Source organism: Acinonyx jubatus, chromosome F2 (assembly GCF_027475565.1).
Source record: "Acinonyx jubatus isolate Ajub_Pintada_27869175 chromosome F2, VMU_Ajub_asm_v1.0, whole genome shotgun sequence".
NCBI lineage: Eukaryota > Metazoa > Chordata > Mammalia > Carnivora > Felidae > Acinonyx > Acinonyx jubatus.
Genome location: NC_069394.1, coordinates 61846918 through 61867240, shown reverse-complemented (window position 1 = coordinate 61867240; position 20323 = coordinate 61846918). Strand labels below are relative to the sequence as shown.

Below are 20323 nucleotides of genomic sequence, written 5' to 3'. Positions count from 1 at the left end.
GGAAAAGGAGCAGAAAGAGGTGAGGATATCAAAAAAAGCTTAAAAAAATTTTGTAGTCTTACCTTTACGAAGGAATTTTAAAAGGGCCATTTCTCAGGATTCTGAGCTCATTTTAGTATTGTAGTTTGGCAACCTTGTGGGTTAAATAAGCACTGGAGAGCTGCCCTGAGAACCTAACCCCTATTCAAGAACACTACTTCTATAAAAAATGCCCTGTCTTATAAATCCTCTAATTAATTAAAAAAACAACTTTTGGTATATAATTCATATATATGCTGATGACTACATACTAAAAACTAAACTTGAAAAAGTATGTTGGTTGTAGTAATGGACTACAGAAATAATTATTATATAATGACTTTACTTGGCATTATGCCAATGTTGATGTTCATAAATTATTGTGGGATACCATTATAAGAAAATATACAAGATACAGGGCTATAGAACTAAAATAAAATCATAATCGATAGAAGCATGAAAACAAAGCTGTTATCTACAGATGTAAAGAAGGATTATGTAGAAATCTGTGCTGTTAACTGCAGCAGCTGGAGAAAATGGTATTATTGGCCATTTGTAATAGATAACTAATCTCCAAGAATAATATTCAGTTTTAAATTACACAAATTCTATTATTTTTAAAGTAGCCATTTTATTGAATTTGTTGAACATGGATACATTGTTGGATTCTGAATTTTTGATAAAATGTTATACGACTCAGGTTAGATAAGTAACATGTAAAATGTAGAATGTAATATTTATTTTAGAAGAAAATATGACAATATTTTAAAGTATATCTAGGGTTGTTTTCAATGTTCTATACTCTGTCTTTCATATAAATAATTAATAGTTAAGAAAATCACACCATTCTCTAAAAACAAACCAACACAAGCTTGCATCAATCTGCAACTAAAGATTAGCTTTCCATTTCTTGTCAGGATCCATGTTGCTAACTGTGGAAAGAAAATTAGAGAGTAAAAATTTAACAACAGATAAGCAAATTTAATGGATTTTAAGTTATTTTGTGGCTAGTAAAAGCATTCATTCCTAAAATAATTTTATTGCTCAATATAAAGTGGGTATTTTTTTTATTTTTGGACATATAAGAGCATTGTTGAGGCTTCTACACAAAATTCAAGCTTTAAGCTTCTTGATTTTAAGGATTAAACTTCTAGAAAGATTAATTTGATGAATTAACCTAAAACTAGTAAAGACAGATTGACTGCTTTAATATCTTTGTGTTACTACCTTTACTACTGCTAAAACATTTGGCTGTTCCCAAGCCTTCTACATGTGAAATTCTTTGTGGTCTTGTGGTTGGGAGAGGAGAAACTATCTTTCCATTACACGCCTTTGATTATAGTTCTGGTGGGTAAGAACTGCAACCCCTAAGCAAAATTCTAATTCCTGTGGGAACTTTAGGTTCCAACTTGTGGTCCACTTTCACTATTAACCCTTCCTAGTGCGTTTCTCCATCTTACAGTGACGTTCAAGGAGGGACTTGTAAGAAAATATTTTAGATGCTGGTAATAAAAGAAGTGAAGTTTGGAAGTATACTTACAGATTTTTCCTTCTTTTTCTAATTTTATTAAATGAAGCAAGACATTATGTTCAGCCATCTTATATAAATGCTCAGGAACAGTCTAAAAGAAAGACAAGAGTGAAAGAAAATATTTCCTTTTTAAAAAAGAAGTAAATCGTTTTGAAACTATTGAAGAAAAAATGCATCAAAAGGGGAAAATTTTAACTTAAATACATTTTTATAGAGGAATAATCAAAATGATTTCACCTTGTACATGTCTTGCTTTAGGCCACTGTATTTCTATCTATATACCTGTAGATCAAATAGACTGAACAGTCTAGACAGTTAATAGTGTCAGTTTTGTTCATCACTGAATACCCAGTGCTTAGCATAATGGCACAGAGTAGGAACTCCACATTTTATGAATGAATGAATAAATAAATAACTATAAAAATTATTCTAGATAGTTTTGATGATGCCACAGATCCATCGGCCCTATGGTTTATTTATTAGGTTACATGATAGTATCTTTGTATGTTTCCATTGGTTATACTACCTCTCCCATCATTTAGTTTTCATCCTGAAAATTTCCTTAGACTTCTCTGAAAACACTCATTAAAAAAAAAAAAGTTTATTTAAGTTTTTTGAGGGGGAGGGGCAATGAAAGAGGGGTACAGAGGATCCAAAGTGAGCTCTGCATGGACTCATGAACTGCAAGATCATGACCTGAGCTGAAGTCAGATGCTCAACTGACTGAGTCACCCAGGCACCCCTAAGCATTCATGCAACAATGAGTTGTATTGTTGACTCACTTCTTACACAACCAACTTGGCACAGCAGTATCAGATATTAATGTTTCCAAATATAAACTTCTAACCCCCAACTCTCCCTTAAGCTCCATTTACCATATCTGCCATTGTGATCTTCTAATTTTTTTTAAATGTTTATTTTTCAGAAAGAGAGAGAGAGAGAGAGCAGGGGAGGGGCAGAGAGAGAGGGAGACAAAGAATCCTAAGCAGGCTCCAGGCTCTGAGCTGTCAGCACAGAGCCCAATGCAGGGCTTGAACCCACAAACTGCAAGATCATGACCTGAGTGGAGGTTGGATGCCCAACCAACTGATCCACCCAGGCGCCCCCAGCATTGTGATCTTCAAGATCTGATTATGTGACTCCTCTCCCAAGATCCTTGAGTGGCTATGCCCAGGTTTATTGGCTAAAGCCCAACTTTTTAGCATGGTGGTGAAAGCTTCCATGATCTGATCATGCTTGCCTTTCTGCCTCATTCCCTGGGATTCCTTTCCTGCCCATCCCCATATGCATTGTGTGCTCCAGTCATATGCAGTTTCTTTGTGGGTTTTCAAATGTACACAATGCTGGTTTATTACGCCCAGGGCATGTTTTTCTTTCTGTCTAGAATGGCTTCTTTTCTCCTATACTCTGGCTTGGGAAATGCTTACTCTTTAAGACTCAATTAAATGATTAAAATTTTAAAGCTTTTCCAGGCAAGCCTTAATACCCTGCATCTTCCATCAGATATAATTTATTCTTCTTTCTTTAATGCTCTGATATACTATAAAGAGGTCTTGGAGGAAGCCTGGTGTGATAGAAAAAGCAAGATATGAGTAGTATCTGACATCTCACTTTTGAGTATGTGACATCTGCTAGTGGTGTACCTTTGGAAGTTACTTAACTCAAACTTTCTGAGTCAGTTTAAAAAAAATTTTTTTTTAACATTTATTTATTTTTGAGAGACAGAGAGAGACAGAGTGTGGTGGGGGAGGGGCACAGAGGGAAGGAGACACAGAATCTGAAGCAGGTTCCAGGCTCTGAGCAAGCTGTCAGCACAGAGCCTGACACGGGGCTTGAACCCACGAACCATGAAATCATGACCTGAGCCTAAGTTGCTTAACTGACTGAGTTGCTTAACTGAGCCTAAGATGCTTAACTGACTGAGCTGCTCAGGCGCCCCAGTTTTTTGTTTTTTAAGTCTATTAAATTGGAATAATAGTATCTTCATGTATTGAGAATTCGAGGTATATGAATTAAGGACCTCAAATTACATTTGTAAGTGTGAAACAAGGAGTACAGCATCTAGCACATAATAATGTGTTCAAAAAATGCGAGTTAGTATTACAACTATCTGTTGAACGTGTCTGTCTTCACTAAACTATGAGTCCTTTGAGGGCAGAGATCTCTAATCATCTGTGTAACTCTGTATCTCGTCCATTGTGTGGCACAGGAATCTAGTAAATGTTGACTGAATACATCTCTGTGTAATACCTAGTACTATTCTGTATGCAACAGGTACTTGACACATATATACAGTGAGTATACCTCTGAACATACCTCTGAATGCAGAACCAGCATTTTTTAGGGTATGGGAAACTGCTTAATGACTCATCTGGGAGGGTTATGAGTTCTGCTGTCTATACTTAAGTTAGGAGAGAAAACCCCAGTGTACCAATGTATAGTCTAGAGTGGCTATACTCTAGTATTATGAGGAAATGGACTCTTTCACAGAATTTAAATATTTATGTTACCAGGGGCTCGTGGGTGGCTCAGGCAGTTAAGCATCCGACTCTTGATTTCGGTTCAGATCATGATGTCATGGCCGTGGGATTGAGCCCTGAGTTGGGTTCCACATGTGGAGCCTGCTTAGGATTCTCTGTCTGGCTCTCCCTCTACCCCTCCCTTACTCATGCATAAGCATTCTCTCCCCCTCTCTCAGAGAAAGAAACTTTATATTACCGCTTTGCCAGTGGCACTTTTTATCTTTAGCCATTTTAACCACTCATCCCTCCTTTTTAAAACAAAGCACACTGAGTATGATGTGATTGTCTTGATAACTTAGGCCTATGGAACGTTACAGTTCTTTACTAATTATAACTGGGCCCAGGTACTTTTCAAGCTCATCTTTATACTCCCATGTATCTTATGGCTATACAGGTTGTGGTAGTAGTTATATGTGATATGCTCAGAGACCACTGACGCGAGGGTTTCTTTTCTCTATATACTAAGTTATTTACTCATGTTCTGTTACATGTACTTTCTCCTTCTTCTTCCTTGTTAGGCATTGCTACTTCTCCCTGCTATCCCAGTATGTCTCTAGCAGATAACCCTTCTCACTTGCTACAGACTAGGACACCAACAATCAAGAGGGATACAATAATACATAAATCGCTATAGGCTGTTGGTAATGGTCTCTCCTACAGAATGAAGTACATAAGGTTTAACGATAGTTCAGAATGGTTTGTTTGGTATCCCGTGTCCATTTTTGTTTAACTTCTGTGTTCTAGAACGTTGAGATTGTTGATCTCAAATTTATACAAGCGCACTACTTATAAAATTAACAGACTTATTCTGTTCTGGGATGTGATAAGTCTACCATATGTGTTCTATTACATAGATTCTTCTTCTTCTTTTTTTTTTCATCTATTTATTTATTTTTGAGAGAGAGAAAGTGAGAGCAGGGAGGGGCAGAGGGAGAGAGAGACAGAGAATCCCAGGCAGGCTCTGCTCTGTCAGCTCAGAGCCTGATGCGGAGCTTGAACTCACAAACTGTGAGATCATGACCTGAGCTGAAATCAAGAGTCTGATGCTTTAACCGACTGAGCTACCCAGGTACCCCTGTGTAGAGTATTCTAATAAAACTGTTGCTATGTACAAATAAGATAAATGAAAATTACCTTGTAAATGTTTTTTACCAGGTCCATTGTTGTAAATGATTTTTCAAAATTATCATGAAGTAATGCAAGAATTTGCTGTTCTCGCATATTTCTGTGAGAAATGTATTCCAGAATTTTATCTTCGGCATTATGGATTACTGGGCCGTGTCCTGAATTAGAATTATAATATTTATTTCAAACAGATAAAAACCCCTAAGTACAACTGAAATTAATTCAGTCTGTTTAAAAATAATGCACATGATGTACTAAAAAAGCATACTAAGTGTTCTAAATATGAATTTGTGGAAAATGATACAGGTGTAAGAGATTTAAAAATTACATACAAATTTTAAAAATTACATACAAAATTTAAAAATTACATACAAACTCTGGCCAAAACCAGAGTATTATATCAGATAAAATCTGCATGAAATGTTACTATATACTTAAAAAAAAAATTAACAACAAAAACAGTAAGCACATGAGTAAGGATAGGTACTATTTATAGTGTGCTCATTATCTGCTAGGCACTGCTCTAAATGCATAATATATATTATTGTTTTTTTTAAATATGAAATTTATTGTCAAATTGGTTTCCATACAACACCCAGTGCTCATCCCAAAAGGTGCCCTCCTCAATGCCCATCACCCACCCTCTATATATTATTATTATAAGAGTCCGATGAGGTAGGCACTCTTATCATACCTTCTTTATAACAGAAGTGGGAGTGTAAGGAGGGTAAATAATTTGCCCACAGTTCAACAGTGAGGAGGGGACGGTGCTGGGGTTCTGACTTGTGAGCTTTTAATTACTCTTGTGCTCTTACCCACCATGCCACACTTATAAAAGATTGAAAGGAGGAATGTAAAAAGTAGCTTCATGTAAGTGACCAAGATCTATTAAAAATTCACAAGAACCACAGTAAAACTTTAAGCATCTTATGTATAGGCTAGTCATTCAGAAATGCTGACAACCCCGATTAAGTTCTAGTAAAAGTTTTTTTTTAAGTTTTTAAAATTTTTTTTTTAACATTTATTTATTTTGAGAAAGAGAGAGCACGAGTGGGGGGAGGGCAGAGAATCCAAGCCGGCTCCATGCTATTGGCGCAGAGCTTGACGTGGGGCTCGAACTGAGATGAAACCAAGAGCCAGATGCTTACCTGAATGAGCCACCCAGGTGCCCCTAAGTCATATTGAAATTTAGTTGCTCTTTCAGATAGTGCAAATTATGTATGACCCAAGTCTGCAAGAGGGATGTTTAAAATACTTGAGAACAAATTCAGCAGACAGAGCATGGGCTTTGGTTGGAATATTGACTATCACTTACTAGTTGCGTGGCCATCAGAGGTCTGAATCCCTGAGCTTGTTTCTTCAGCCGTGCAATGAAGATCCCACGACCTGCTTCACTGGGTTTTTGTGAGGACAACACTGTAAAGGTCCCTGCACAGTACCTGAGAGGTAGCAGGCCTTAATATATAGTAGCTATGGTTACAGAACGTATTTTAAGTTCCTGCTATGCCAGTAGGCCAGTTCACTGGAGTCACTAAAGCAAACACGTTAAGAACCTTTACCAAGGCAGCCTCTCATTAGTTTTACTCCAATGTGAGTACATCAAACATGTGCTCTCTTCTCTTTAAAAACAGCTGTCAGCTTCCATTCCTCTTAGGTCATAATAAATCCAAATGCCCAGCTCCACTATGTTTCCTATCCCCTCAGCAGTAGAAACTCATGAAAGAATATAAGGGGATTGAAGACACTGTAATTACAAGTCTCTCCATGGCTCTCTGGTTAGGAACAAGTTGGAAGGACTTAAACAATTAGGTAACCTCGTTTCTTTTTCCTTCTGGGCCCTCTTGTCCAGTCCTATGTCTTTCTTCACTTTTAGGATAAAAGGGAGGTTCATATTGAAGAGCAATGCTGTGACAGCTGAGATACTAAAACAGGCTTCTTTTTCTGGAGAAGTGAAATGAATACACAATTTTACAGTTGACATGGAAGCTACTGATATTTCAATAGCGTGAGTTAAAGAAACTAGAGCTCAGAGTTTACTGCTAAAATGCAGTCTACAACAGAAATCAAATTGACAGAAGTGAAGACAGTTTGTGGAATGAAAATGTAAACTTATTTCCTTTGTTTAACAGTTCTATTAATAGCTGTGTAGATATTAAAAAATAACCCTTATATCTTTATATAAAGTTATTAATATTACTCTTAGCCTTTTTAATTGCATGGCTTGATAAGACCTGGGGGGGGGTGATTTAAAGAAGCACTGTCTATCTCTTCAAGCCCTGAAAACATAAATACACATACAGACAAACCAAAATGAACCTTCTCCATCATGTCACACATGTGGATCGCTACATGTAAGAAACTACCCACCTGGATATATAATATCAGCTTTGACTTTCAACAGTTCTTTTAGGGAGTTCATATAATCATAAAGGTCCTCAAATATAGTTGTCCCTTCTCCTAGGATGCAATCTCCAGAAAAGAGAGCATTTTCCTCTTCTAAAAGTAGAGCCATATGATCATCAGTGTGGCCAGGTGTGTGTATAACTCTAGTTAAAAGACAAAGAAGAAATAGTAACAATTATAGACTCTTAGGCTTAGAAGAAATTTTGAGAAGTAAATTATTCTCTGTCCTCATCTCAGTAAGACACAAATAAATGATGTTAACCTGTTAGAAAGCTCCTTTAAAAATTTTTTAAAACTGTTTTTATTTTTGAGAGGGAGCGAGAGAGAGAGCACGCGCGCGAGAGAGAGAGCACGCGCGCGAGAGAGTGCACGAGCGAGCACGAGTGGGGAAGGGGCAGAGAGAGAGGGAGATACAGAATCTGAAGCAGCTCCAGGCTCTGAGCTGTCTGCACAGAGTCCAATGTGGGGCTCGAACTCATGAACCACGAGACTGTGAGCTGAGCCGAAGTTGGAGGCTTAACCAGCTGAGCCACCCAGGCGCCTTGGGAAAAAAACCAAAAAACAAACAAAAAGTCCTTTTTTTCTTGTGGCCCATTGAAAATTATCACCAGAAAATTCTCTCCTTTAAATCAGATTTCTCATTCTGAAGTGCAAACTCAATACTTTCCCACCTTTTTCTCAATAATAAGCATGCACTGATTACAACAAATTTTGAAAAGAGAAAGGAAAATACTTAAAGGAGACAACAATTCACAATCATTGCACTACTCAAAGACAGTGCTTTTATTATTTAAAAACAATTTTTTTTCAATTTCCTTTGCATATGTTTATTTTACAATATACTTTATGGCAAGACTATGAGAAAAAAGCACTTTCGTGAGTTGCTGGTGGGAGAGCAAAACAGTAAAGCCCACAATGAAGGGAATTTGGCATTTTCTAGCAAAATTACATAACCCTTTGACCCATCGCTCCCACTGCTAGAAGTTTACCCTGAAGATATACCTTCACAAAAACAAAAAATATATACAAGTTATTCATCACGCTATTTATAAAAACAAAGTATTAGGAACAACCCCATACCTATCCATAGGACACTGTGGTCACATTGTGGTACATCCTCACAATGGAATATATGCAGCAGCCATCAAAAAAAATGATGAAACTCTCTATGAACTGATATTGAGTAATCCGCAGGATATACGGTCAAGTGATAAAAAAAAAAAAGACAGCAAAGCGTGGTTCTTTTCATGCTTTGCTTTGTTGCTGGTGCAGGCTGCCAAGTCTACTTGGCGTTGCACCCTGGTCTTTCAGGCCATGCGCGGTGGGCCTCAGGACGAGGTGGCTGGTATGGTTCTGGGAGCCTGCGGGTGGGTGTCTGGCCTGGCGTTTGGACCCCGGAGACACACAGGCAGCTGTACTCCAGCACCCCGCACTGCCCTGATGAGAGCGCGTGGCCCTGGGCCAGCCCCTAACATCAACTTTGCTGAATGTGCCACGAAGCAGATCCTTGACCTCCCTCCGCCTACAGACCCCTCACAGTTGGGTAAGCTCTCCCCCTGCCCTGTCTCCATTTGGCCTTATCACCAAGCACCTTTTCCACACAGCCATCCAGACTGAGGAAGACCTGGAAATTTCAGGGCCACGGGAGCCACAGCCACAGACCCATCAGTAAGCACAGAAGCGCCCAGAAGGCTGGGATAATGCCGGTGGCATGCATCAGCACGGGACCGACTTTGACAAGTATCATCCAGCTTGCTTTGGGAAAGTTGATATGAGGCATCACGACAGAGGAACCGGGGCTTCTGCCCAACCGTAAACCTTGATAAACTGTGGACTGTAGCCAGTGGGCAGACACGGGTACATGCTGCCAAGAATAAGACTGGAGCTGCTCCTATCACTGGCGTGGTGTGATCGGGGTACTACAAAGTTTTGGGGAAGGGAAAATTCCCCAGACAGCCTGTCACCTTGAAGACACAGTGACAGTGGGAGAGCTGAGCAGAAGATTAAGCGTGTGTGTGTGTGTGTGTGGGGGGGGGGGGGGGGTGGGGGGTGGGGGGGGGTGCTGTGTCCTGGTAGCTTGAAGCCATGTGGAGGGAGGTTCATTAAAGGCTAACAGATGCTTTTCTCTTAAAAACAAAGTGTGCAAGAGTGTTGATAATTGCTCTTTTGTATAGAAAGTTAGGGAAATGAAAATGTATCTATTTCCTTATTTTTGTAAAAAGAAAAGAAGGATAAATAAAAAAATGAATGAATGTAGTTGCCTATAGGGGTAGGCAGGTAGGATGTAGGGAACAAAGATACAAGCAAGAAGTCTCTGATAGTAACTTTTTATTGGTTTTAACTTTTAAGCTAATATATTCTAAACATGAAACTAAATAAAAGGTGAAAGAAAATGTTAACATTGAATACAGAAAGAAGCCAATCTTACTATGCACCAGATAGATAACAGCCATACTAATGTTAACTCCAGTAACTTTTAAGTACTAAGATTATACATCCTTAATAGAATATATCCCAAGATTAAAAGAACTGGAAGGATTTTGAACTTGGCTTAATAGGTTTATTTTTGGCAGTGTGAAGGTTACCGTGTTTCTGAGATTATTTTGTGTTTATTGTATCATAGTATAAACGAGTAAGTAAATTGATGTTGAGAAGCAAGGTTTTTACTGTGGGATAAGGAAGAAATATATATGAATGAGGGAATTAAGGTTTTGGGTTGTTTCTCATCTGAACTGAGGAATCATTATGAATTCATTTTTTCTTTTTTCTAGCTCCATGAAAGGCCCAGAAGTAATGATACTCCGGTAGTAATGAGCACACCTCACACTTAGTTCTTTGTTTCTAAATACCATTTCCCACTTAATGAAGTCAGGGTTCTTGAAGACATGGCTGGCTCCAGGTCTGGGGCAGGGAAAGTAAAAAGTGATACGGAGACATCTCTTTTGTCTGGTTCAATGTTACATGAAAATAATTCCGGGAGGTGTATTTTCACAGCTATAAACATGTGTGGGTTGTTTGATATCTTATGGACAATCTTATGAACAATCACACATCCAATGCATTTATAAACAGAACCCCAATCTTGTTTGTTTTTTTTTAATCTACAAAAATTGATCAGGAGAAGCACTCTTTTTCAGAGTCTGCGGACTGTCTTATTATCTGTCACTGTGCTTGCAATGCGTCCTTTCTTTTTCCCTCCCATTCCCTACTCCTGAACTCAGTAATGGTTTTCTTTGATAACCAAGGCAATAAGATTTCTTAAATTAGGGGATCAGAAATTCCAGTTCTCCAGTCACCTGGGCAGCAAATGCTTTAATCTGCATAAAAACGGTATTAAAATTCACTTCACATAGGCAGGGGGAGGAAAGGAGATGACATCAGAGGTGCTTTGCCACAGATCAGAGGGACTGCAGCTGTGGCCTTCCCATTCATCAGGTGCCACATTTATCTAGTTCTGCCACTTGTGTGATACAGCAGACTTTATAAGGACGGCTCTCTTAAAAGATTTAGAACAGGTAACAAAAGCTGTCAGACTGACTTGTCTTTGAGAAATTGAATTTAGGTCACTAGAAAATTCTTGAAGGTTATATTCAGAATCAAATCCTACTGAAACACCTGCTTTCTTCTTTTTCACTAAAGGGTTCTTGGTGGGTCTTGTCTCTATCTCTATTGTATTTCTCCCCCCAAATTGGCAAGTAGACCAGATCAACTGGACATGAAGTACTTGAGGACTTAAGTAGATTTTAATCTTCTGTTTATGGAACTTTTGCTGAACGAATCTTCTCGTTAACATTTAAAACTGGGTTTTACTAACTTTATTAAAGATGGAAATTGGAAACCATGTCATCAGTAAACTAAATGTTTTATTCAAATTCTAGTATAATTTGGGGCGCCTGGGTGGCTCAGTCGGTTGAGTGTCCGACTTCAGCTCAGGTCATGATCTCACAGTCTGTGAATTCGAGCCCTGCGTCAGGCTTTGTGCTGACAGCTCAGAGCCTGGAGCCTGCTTCCGATTCTGTGTCTCCCTCTCTCTGCTCCTTCCCCACTTGTGCTCTGCCTCTCTCTCTCTCAAAAATAAATAAACATTAAAAAAAAAAAGGAGAATCAAACTCTGGTATAATTAGATTTTTGTGCAAAGGTTATTTACTAAGTCATTTTTAAAAAGTGTGTCTACTTTTTTTGATTCTTTTCATTTACCTCCCAGATCTTAAAATAGATTCCCATAATTCATCTTAATCAGAATTCAGTGAAAAATTAAATGCAATTCAGATAATATCTAGGGCTTTGGCATCAATTCACCCCATGAATCTAAGATCACATTCAAGTGAGGGGGAGGCAGTGACACGAAGCACGCACATGAGAGGCTTTAGGGCACTGATACTGTCATCACTTGATCCAGTGCTGCTCACATGGTTTGTCCAGTTTGTAATAATTCACCATGTTGCACACTGATATGTACACTTTTCTTTTTGTATACTTTAATAAAAAGCTTAAAAAGATATGGCCTGTTCATGGCAGATGGGTGGTAATTAGTTATCTGGGACCAAATGTTCTCAATCTGCAAATTAGGTATAAATCTAATATCCATGATTCTGTAATAACTAATAAACCAGTACCATGGTTCCCAAGCCTTTGAGACAGACCCTTACTGTGTGATGGGGGAAATTCATCATTGCTGAGAATACTCCCTGAAGAAGTAGTAATGTAATGTTTATTATCCTTAGGTATCATGAACAAATTATAGGAGATACTACCGTATTTCCAACAAGAGCATTTTTAGAAAATTGCCCATAAATTTATGGTTTATGAATTAAATTTATAAATCAATGGCATAGTAGGAAAAAGGGAACACTGGTTTGAAAGAGGGCACGGATACCTAGTTCTTCATCTTCTCTTTCTCATTCATCTGTTCATCTATTTCCCTCTTTGTAGATATTTACTATGTGTTGGTAAATATTCCGTGCCTTCTATGTGCCAGGGACTGAGGATCTGAAGATGAATCTGGTATCTGCCTTGTGTCAGAGAATAGCCAGCTTATCATCAAACCTTTCTCCTTTTTTCTGGGCATGAATTTAAACCATTTTTCCAGCCTTCCTGCAGTCAGCAGTGGCCCACCATGACTGAATTTACAGCCGATGTAACAAAAGGTCTGGTTTGTGAAAGCCTCCCATGAAAGATCCCTTCCATGCTCCTTCTCTACAACCCAATGGATTGACTGAGGTGAACAAGGTGACCTTGAAAACCAACTATTGAGGATGGTGGAGTCGTAAGATGAAAGGTATCCGAAACATTATTTGCAGGGGCAGGGGGCACTGGATGAATCAGGAAGCTTTTCTGGATTTTATGTGACTGGGAAGAAAACTTAATTCATGTATGAACCAGCATACATTTTGGGATTGGTTTATTACAGCAACTGTCATTAACTAACACTGTGAACCTAAGGGGTTTATTACCATTTAAGGAAATACCTACTCACACACACAAAAATTACAATACAACTCAATAATTACTATAATAAAATACAAGTTATATGAAAGTTAGAGGAAGGAGCAGTTAATTCTGCCTGGGTAAGTAACATGTGAACTGAAGTTGGAATATTTGGATACGGTTAATTGTGTTTACAAGGAAGTGGTAGAATTCAGGCCAGGAAAGTGGTTTGGGGCCAGACAGTGACATGGTAAGGAGAATAAACATGATCTTGTATGCAGTTGAGAGTTATTCAAGGTTTCAAGTGACATGGGGTATGAAGGGTAGATTGAAAAGGGGAGCCTGGAGACAGAAATATTAAGCAAGAAGCAGTGGTGGTGGACACGAAGAAAAGGGGACAGAATAGACAAATATTTTTAAGGTAAAAACTAACCTCGTTAGATGTGGTGGGTGGGGAAAGGGGGAGCGATAAAGGTGAAGTAGAGCAAGCTTTCATCTTAGAAGAAAAATTAAAATCTTACGTGCTGAGAGCAATAGGTGTTCTGAAGTCGGAAAGCAAGTCGATCATGGGGGACAGAGGAGAACCATCAGTTCGGTTTTTAAACTACTGAGTTTGAAACAACTCTTCAATCTCACTTAGGTTATGGGAGATTATGGGTCTGGCCTAAAATGTATTTACTTTAGGTACGGATCATCTTTTGGAACTGACAGCATGAGAAGGTCCTTAATTTGACTGAGAGCTCTAAACCACCCTGGCAGGAAATGCTGATCTATTTTTTTAATTTAAATTTTATTAAAAAATGGTAATCCTATAATTCAAACAAATTAATTTTAAAAGGGTAGATACAGTGAAAAGTCTCTTCCCCTATTTCTCAAGCAACTGGTTTTTCTTCCCAGAGTAACCAATGTTATCAGATCTTTTATATCCTTCTTGAGATACTCTTCACTCTTATAAGCAAATATGCAGAAATCTTCCCCTATTTACTTTTTATAAGACATACATAACCTCCTCCCCCCTTCCCTGGCTAAAGGATGTTTACTGACCTGAGAGTGGCACCCTCAGTTTTAATCATGTCTCCATCTTGCAGATAAACATATTGTTGCTTTCCATCTCCTATAATTTCTTCTCTTGGAGGGTTCCGTGGGAGTTTTTTAATGCAATAGGCAGTGTCTAGTAACAAAACATGTAAAATAGATTAAGTCATACTTTCAATGACAATTCAGCCTTTTAAGAGATCAGCTTTCATAGAACTAACACTGTGCATGACAGCAAAAAATACTAACATTAAGAGAGAGACAAGAGGAAATGATGGGTTATAGCAGCGTTACCTCTGGAATAGTATTTTTTCTACCCCAACAAAAGAGCTTTTTATTCTTTCATGTGCTTCTAGGTCTACATAAACGCCCTTGAGATTTTCTAATCACCCTTATTTTATACAAAAGTTTGAAAGTAGTTCTTCATAATCTCAGCTAGTTTTGCTATCAAGATGGGTGTTGAAGAGGCAGTAATACAGTACCTGAGAATTTTCTTTCTATCTAGGTCTTAACATAGAGTAGAAGTAGTCATGGCATCATGGCAGTACTTAATAATAAAAGGATGAGAGCACAGTGTTCTTTCTGTGAATGTTGAACGGAAGCCTCAAACCTGGGGCTAAGATATTAAATTGTTAAAATAAATTTAACCCATACTGGACCTCTCACTGATGTTAAGAAAATCAATTAACCAATCAATAGCTGAGTGTGAATTATCTAACCGGTATACTATACATAGTGAATAGAAGCACCATAACATCCAGATGCTTAAAAACTGTCACAGTTGGGGACATAAAATTTACAAACCAGAAATAATTAAAGAACTATCCTTGGTCTCATTTAATGAATACTACGTGGACAATTCAGCTCATAAATGCAATGCTAGTTAGGAGAAAGAAGAAACAATTAGGAAAAAAATTCATAGACTTGATATAACTTGAAGCGTGGCGTAAAGGATGAGTAATTTGGGAAAAGGTACTGAGAAGGACTTATAGATAAGGGGAACAGCATCTGGAAAAGCACAGAGATGACCACATGCATCTACCAACCTGTCTAATGCAAAACACTGGCTGAGAAGCGGAGATAAAGTGGGATTAGATGCGCTCAGACCATGGAGGGCCTTATATTGCCTTTCACAGAATAGAGGAATTTAAACTTTACCGTATGTGGCCACTGTACACTCTTTGGAAAGAAAATGAAATAATGTTAACCCGTTGATCAATATGGCAGCTCTAGGTGGGACAATGGAGGGGAAGAGATCAGAAAGACCAGGAGGGGATGACTAGGTGTCAGAACTAAGGTGACAGCAGTGGACAACATGGAGAAGAACACATTCAGGGAAACACTGACAAGGCACAGAAATCAGGCTAGAATGGAAGAGAAAAGAGATAGAAATACTGCAAATGTAATAAAAATAAAACAACTGGGACCAGACCTTCCCTCTCCAGCCCCAAACTCCACTATTTTGTATCTTGGAGGCTGAAGCAAAAAATAATATGCTATTCTGGGAACTGGCATTACATAATAAGGCTGTCTTCATTCTGGAGTGAGATGGGGAGGTTTTTTGGTATGTGTTTATTTTTAATCTGTATAATTTTGTCTTTCAGTAGAGAAGTAGAGGTATTACATTTCTTCTGGTTATGAGACCTTTGGTACACAATCCTTCCAAAAAACTCACCGTTATCTCAAAATTATAAAACAAATGTCGTACAATAACTTTGTGTTAGTTTTTAAAGTTACGTGCAAATATGAAAACACATGTCCTCCTCAAATTAACAACCTATATAGGCAGGATGGAGAAGGGCATGCTGAAAGCAATCATATAATAATAATTCTATTTAATAAAAGCTTATTGAGCGATAATTCAATAGTATAAAATTCATCCTTTTAAAGTGTACAGTTCAGTGTCCTTAAAGTATATCCAGGGGTGCCTGGGTGGCTAAGTTGGTTAAGCATCTGACTCTTGGTTTCAGTTCAGGTCATGATCTCACACAGTTGGTGGCTTTGAGCCCCGCATCTGGTTCTGCACTGATAGTGCGGAGCCTGCTTAGGATTCTTTCTCTCTCCCTCTCACTCAAGATAAGTAAACAAAAAAAAAAAAAAAAAAAAAAAAAAGAAAGTATATCCAAAGAGCTGTATAACTATCTCCGCTATCTAATTTTATAACGTTTTCAAAATCCCTCAAAGAAACCCTTTACCCAACTGTAGTCACTCCCTATTCTCTCCTTCTTCCAGCCCCTGACAACCACTTACCTACTTTCTGTCTCAATCATATAATTATTCTAACAGGGGGAAACCCTCAGTCATTTGTTAAGGTTCGAATAATGGTTTATAACATCATTGTTAATGCTAATTACTGAAGCTGATACAAGTGATATTGTTTATAATACCTTCTAATGAGAATACATTCTAATTGAATGGCATAGAAGCAAACATTTGACTCGTAAGACTGGGATGGGAAATAAACGGCAAAGACCCAGCTTTAGCTGCAAAATAACAGCTATCAGATTACAAAATATATTTTGTAAGATTTACTTAAAAATAAACCAAAATATTGGGCAAGGCTGGGGCTATATAGTTCTCATGTCTAGTAAAATTCTGGTTTCCTGCCAGCTACTGGGAGTTCCTAAATTATACACTGATTTATATTAAACGTTTGAAAGCAGGATGCTTCGAAGTTACTGTATCTTCTCACAGAAGTCTTTTTTTCTTAAAATTTTTAAATGTTTATTTTTGAGAGAGAGAGAGCAAGCAGGGGAGGGGCAGAGAGAAAGAGAGACACAGAATCCAAAGCAGGCTCCAGGCTCCAAACTGTCTGCCCAGAGCCTGATGTGGGGCTCAAACCCACAAACCCACATGAGATCATGACCTAAGCCGAAGTAAGACATTTAACCAACTGAGCCACCCAGGCACCTGGTCACAGAAGTCTTATAAATGGCATTCATAATTTAGGTGTGGCCTATAAAACCACAGGTTGTTAGCATCATAAAGCAGTTGAAAAATTTCTGCCATCTGATAGTTAACCAAAAATAGTAAAATGATATGGAGCAAAGAAAGTAATAAAATAAAATGGAACAAGAATGCCAGTAATTAAGGATTTAGAGAATGAAGAAATACATGGGACTCTTGCGGGGAGATTCTGAAAGGTACCTTTGTATGATTTCAGTGCTGAGCAACTCAAGGTCTGTATACAGTTGGTCTAGCTTCAATAAAGTTCAGAATCAAAGTCAACAAGTTACTTCTCAAAATATTAAAATTTTAGTGGCTATAGAGCAGTGTCAAATTTTTTTCTTTATTTCGGGGCTTGAACTCACGACCCTGACATCATGACCTGAGCCACCCAGGTGCCCCTTCTCAATTTTCTTTAAATCAACCTAATAGGTAATCTATTATACAAATATTCATTATTTTATATGGAACCCAAAACTTTTAATTTTTAATTTAAAGAAATAGGTCAAATGTCCATTGGCAGGTGAATGGATAAACAAATCATGGTATAGTCCCACCATGGATTACCACTAGGCAATAAGGAACAAACTACTGATATATGAAACCTAGGTGAATCTCAAAAACAAGACGCTGTGTGAAAGAAGCCAGAGAGTGATTCTGTATGCTTCTATTATGTGACATTTTATTTATTAAAAACATTTTTTTAATGCTTATTTATTTTTGAGAGAGAGCGAGCGAGAGAGCAAAAGCAGGGGAGGGGCAGAGAGAGGAGGACAGAGGATCCAAAGCGGGTCTACGCTGACAGCAGCAAGCCCGATGTGGGTCTTGAACTTGCGAGCTACGAGATCATGACCTGAGCCAAAGTCAGACACCAGACTGAGCCACCCAGGTGCCCCCCATTATGTGATATTTTAAACAGGCAAAACTAATCTATAGTGAAATAAAGCAGATTAATGACTGCTGGAGGGAGACTCACTGCAGAGAGGCACCAGGGGACCTCTTTTTAGGGGCATGAGAGTGTTCTTTATCTTGACTGGATTGGTCACAAAGGTGTTTATCAAACTATACTTTTAAAATGGGCACACTTTATGTATATAAATTCAAGTTCAATGAAGTTGATTTATGAAACAGTACGCCATAAACATTAAAAAATTTCAAACTGACCCTCATGCTAAAAGAGTTGGCCAAAGCTAGTCAAGAACCTTCAGCATTGATTTTTAATTCACAAAATTTAATGGGTAGACAGATAAGAGAAGGGTGAGGAAAAGTGACACTGAGAGATAATGATTTCCTATGGCATACGGTCCCCTAGGATTGTAAGAAAGGAGGTAAGAGGGGGAGACTGGGTGGCTCAGTCAGTTAAGTGTCCGACTTTGGCTCAGGTCATGATCTCACTGTAAGTTCGAGCCCCTCATGGGGCTCTGTGCTGACAGCTCAGAGCCTGGAACCTGCCTTGGATTCTGTGTCTCCTTCTCTCTCTGCTCCTCCCCCACTCACACTCTGTCTCTCTCTCTCAAAAATAAATAATAAAACATCAGAAAAAAAAAAAAGCTAAGAAGGTAACAAATGTTGGAGCGTTTTTAAATAATGGGCCTGGTGATATTGGGTGCCCTGGCTGAAAATATCTTGGTGTCCCAAATGTAATCTCAAGCCCAAAAAAGACGACACTTAAAAATATTTAAAACATGAGTTGAATGCAGATGTGCATTCCTTTTGTGAATGAATGCTCCTGACCTTCTGTCCTTCATGTGTCTTGAACTTGCCAAGCACACCCCAATTCCAGTATCTCTGCTCTTGCAATGCCTTCTGTCTGTTCAGACACGCCAGCCAGCCAGCCATACTGTATGGCTTACTCCCCCTCCCCGTCCACTCTTGATACAAACCACTGCCCTTCCGCCACTTTGGCTTCTCTCCCCTTTTACTTTACTTAGCTTTATTTTTTTCTTCATGGCACCTATCACCATCTGACCTATTATGTATTTACCATTTACCTTCCCTACTAGAATGCAGGCTTCAGGACAGCAGAGCCTTTGTGGTGTTCGCTGCTATATCCCTTGTGCCAAGAACAGTGTCTGGATATAGTGGTCACTTGGGTATTTGTTAAAGGAAGGAATGAATGAATCTGTGTGTGATGGCGAGATGGGGGAATAAAGAGAGAAACAGTAAAGTGTCAGTTCTGAATGGGTTTCAGGTACAGAGAATTATCAGTGCAATTTACCAGCATTTCAGTGTATTGCAGTAAGTGCCTTAAAGTTACAGAGGACCTGAGACCAGGTTTAGAACGTGGACAAAAACAGCTGCTCCCTGTAACGCGTTTAGCACAGTGCCTGGCACACAGTAAATGCTCAATACTGGTTAGTTATTGGATCTGAAGTAGTAACTGTCACACAGACAAAATTAAAACCGACCTTCATCACTGGGCAAAGGGGAAAAATAAGTGGGATAAGAGATCTGAAGTAGAAAACAGGACTTTCCCTCTCCTCTTTTGTTAACATTGGGGCAGTGTTAAAGTATATTAACTTCTAAAAGTATGACATAAATATATAAGGTACTCAGTAAATGACCAACTAGCTTACATAGTTATGTAACTGAAATAAATTATTCTGAAAACGTACTTTTCCTCAATGAGCTCAATTAATGCTTTCTGTTTACCATTACTGATGCTTTTACAAATATCTCCTATGCCCCCAGTATGATCACGGTGCCAGTGAGTCACTACGATTTCCTGGATTGTTGTATTAAATTCAGTCAGAGCCTGCTTTAAACAGTTGATATATTCTGGAATTGCTGGTTCTCCAGTGTCAATGAGGATTCTCCTGAAAATTAAATGGAAGATAATCACACAATTGGAACAGAGAGTATCAGCATATGTCTCACATAGATAATTCATATTACATTTAAGAAACTACATAAATTGCTTGGCTTTCAACCTCCTCAAAAACCAACTAAAGGATACTTTGCCTTAACCACAGTAATCTCACTGTAAGAAAAGTTCTTTGAAAAAAACTTATAGGGGCGCCTGGGTGGCTCAGTCGGTTGAGCGTCTGACTCTTGATTCCCCCTCAGGTCATGATCTCAGGGTTGTGGGATCAAGCCCCATGTCGGGCTCTGTGCTGACTGTGGAGCCTGCTTGGGATTCTCTCTCTCCCTCTGCCTCTCTCCAGAGCCTGTGTGTGCATGCTCTCTCTTTCAAGAAGAAACAAAAAACAAAACAAAACAAAACAAAACAAAACCTATAGTTAAATGTGAGTCTGAACTTGGCAAGTTCAAGGCACAATAATATCGAATACTTACATAGCACTTAAATATGGCATTG

The 20323-nt window shown here is 38.5% G+C and overlaps 1 protein-coding gene across 1 annotated transcript in view; it reads right to left on the bottom strand.

The window, feature by feature from the left end:
- Positions 1-624: 624 nt before the first annotated feature.
- Positions 625-20323, bottom strand: part of LACTB2 (lactamase beta 2) — a 32277-nt gene continuing 12578 nt past the window's right edge. The window contains exons 2-7 of the mRNA XM_015064704.3: positions 19660-19823; positions 14071-14197; positions 7564-7742; positions 5206-5354; positions 1559-1640; positions 625-950 (exon numbers count right to left, since the gene is read on the bottom strand). Of these exons, the coding sequence (XP_014920190.2) occupies positions 907-950; positions 1559-1640; positions 5206-5354; positions 7564-7742; positions 14071-14197; positions 19660-19823 (745 nt within the window). The 3' untranslated portion in view covers positions 625-906. The remainder of the gene's footprint in view (positions 951-1558; positions 1641-5205; positions 5355-7563; positions 7743-14070; positions 14198-19659; positions 19824-20323) is intronic.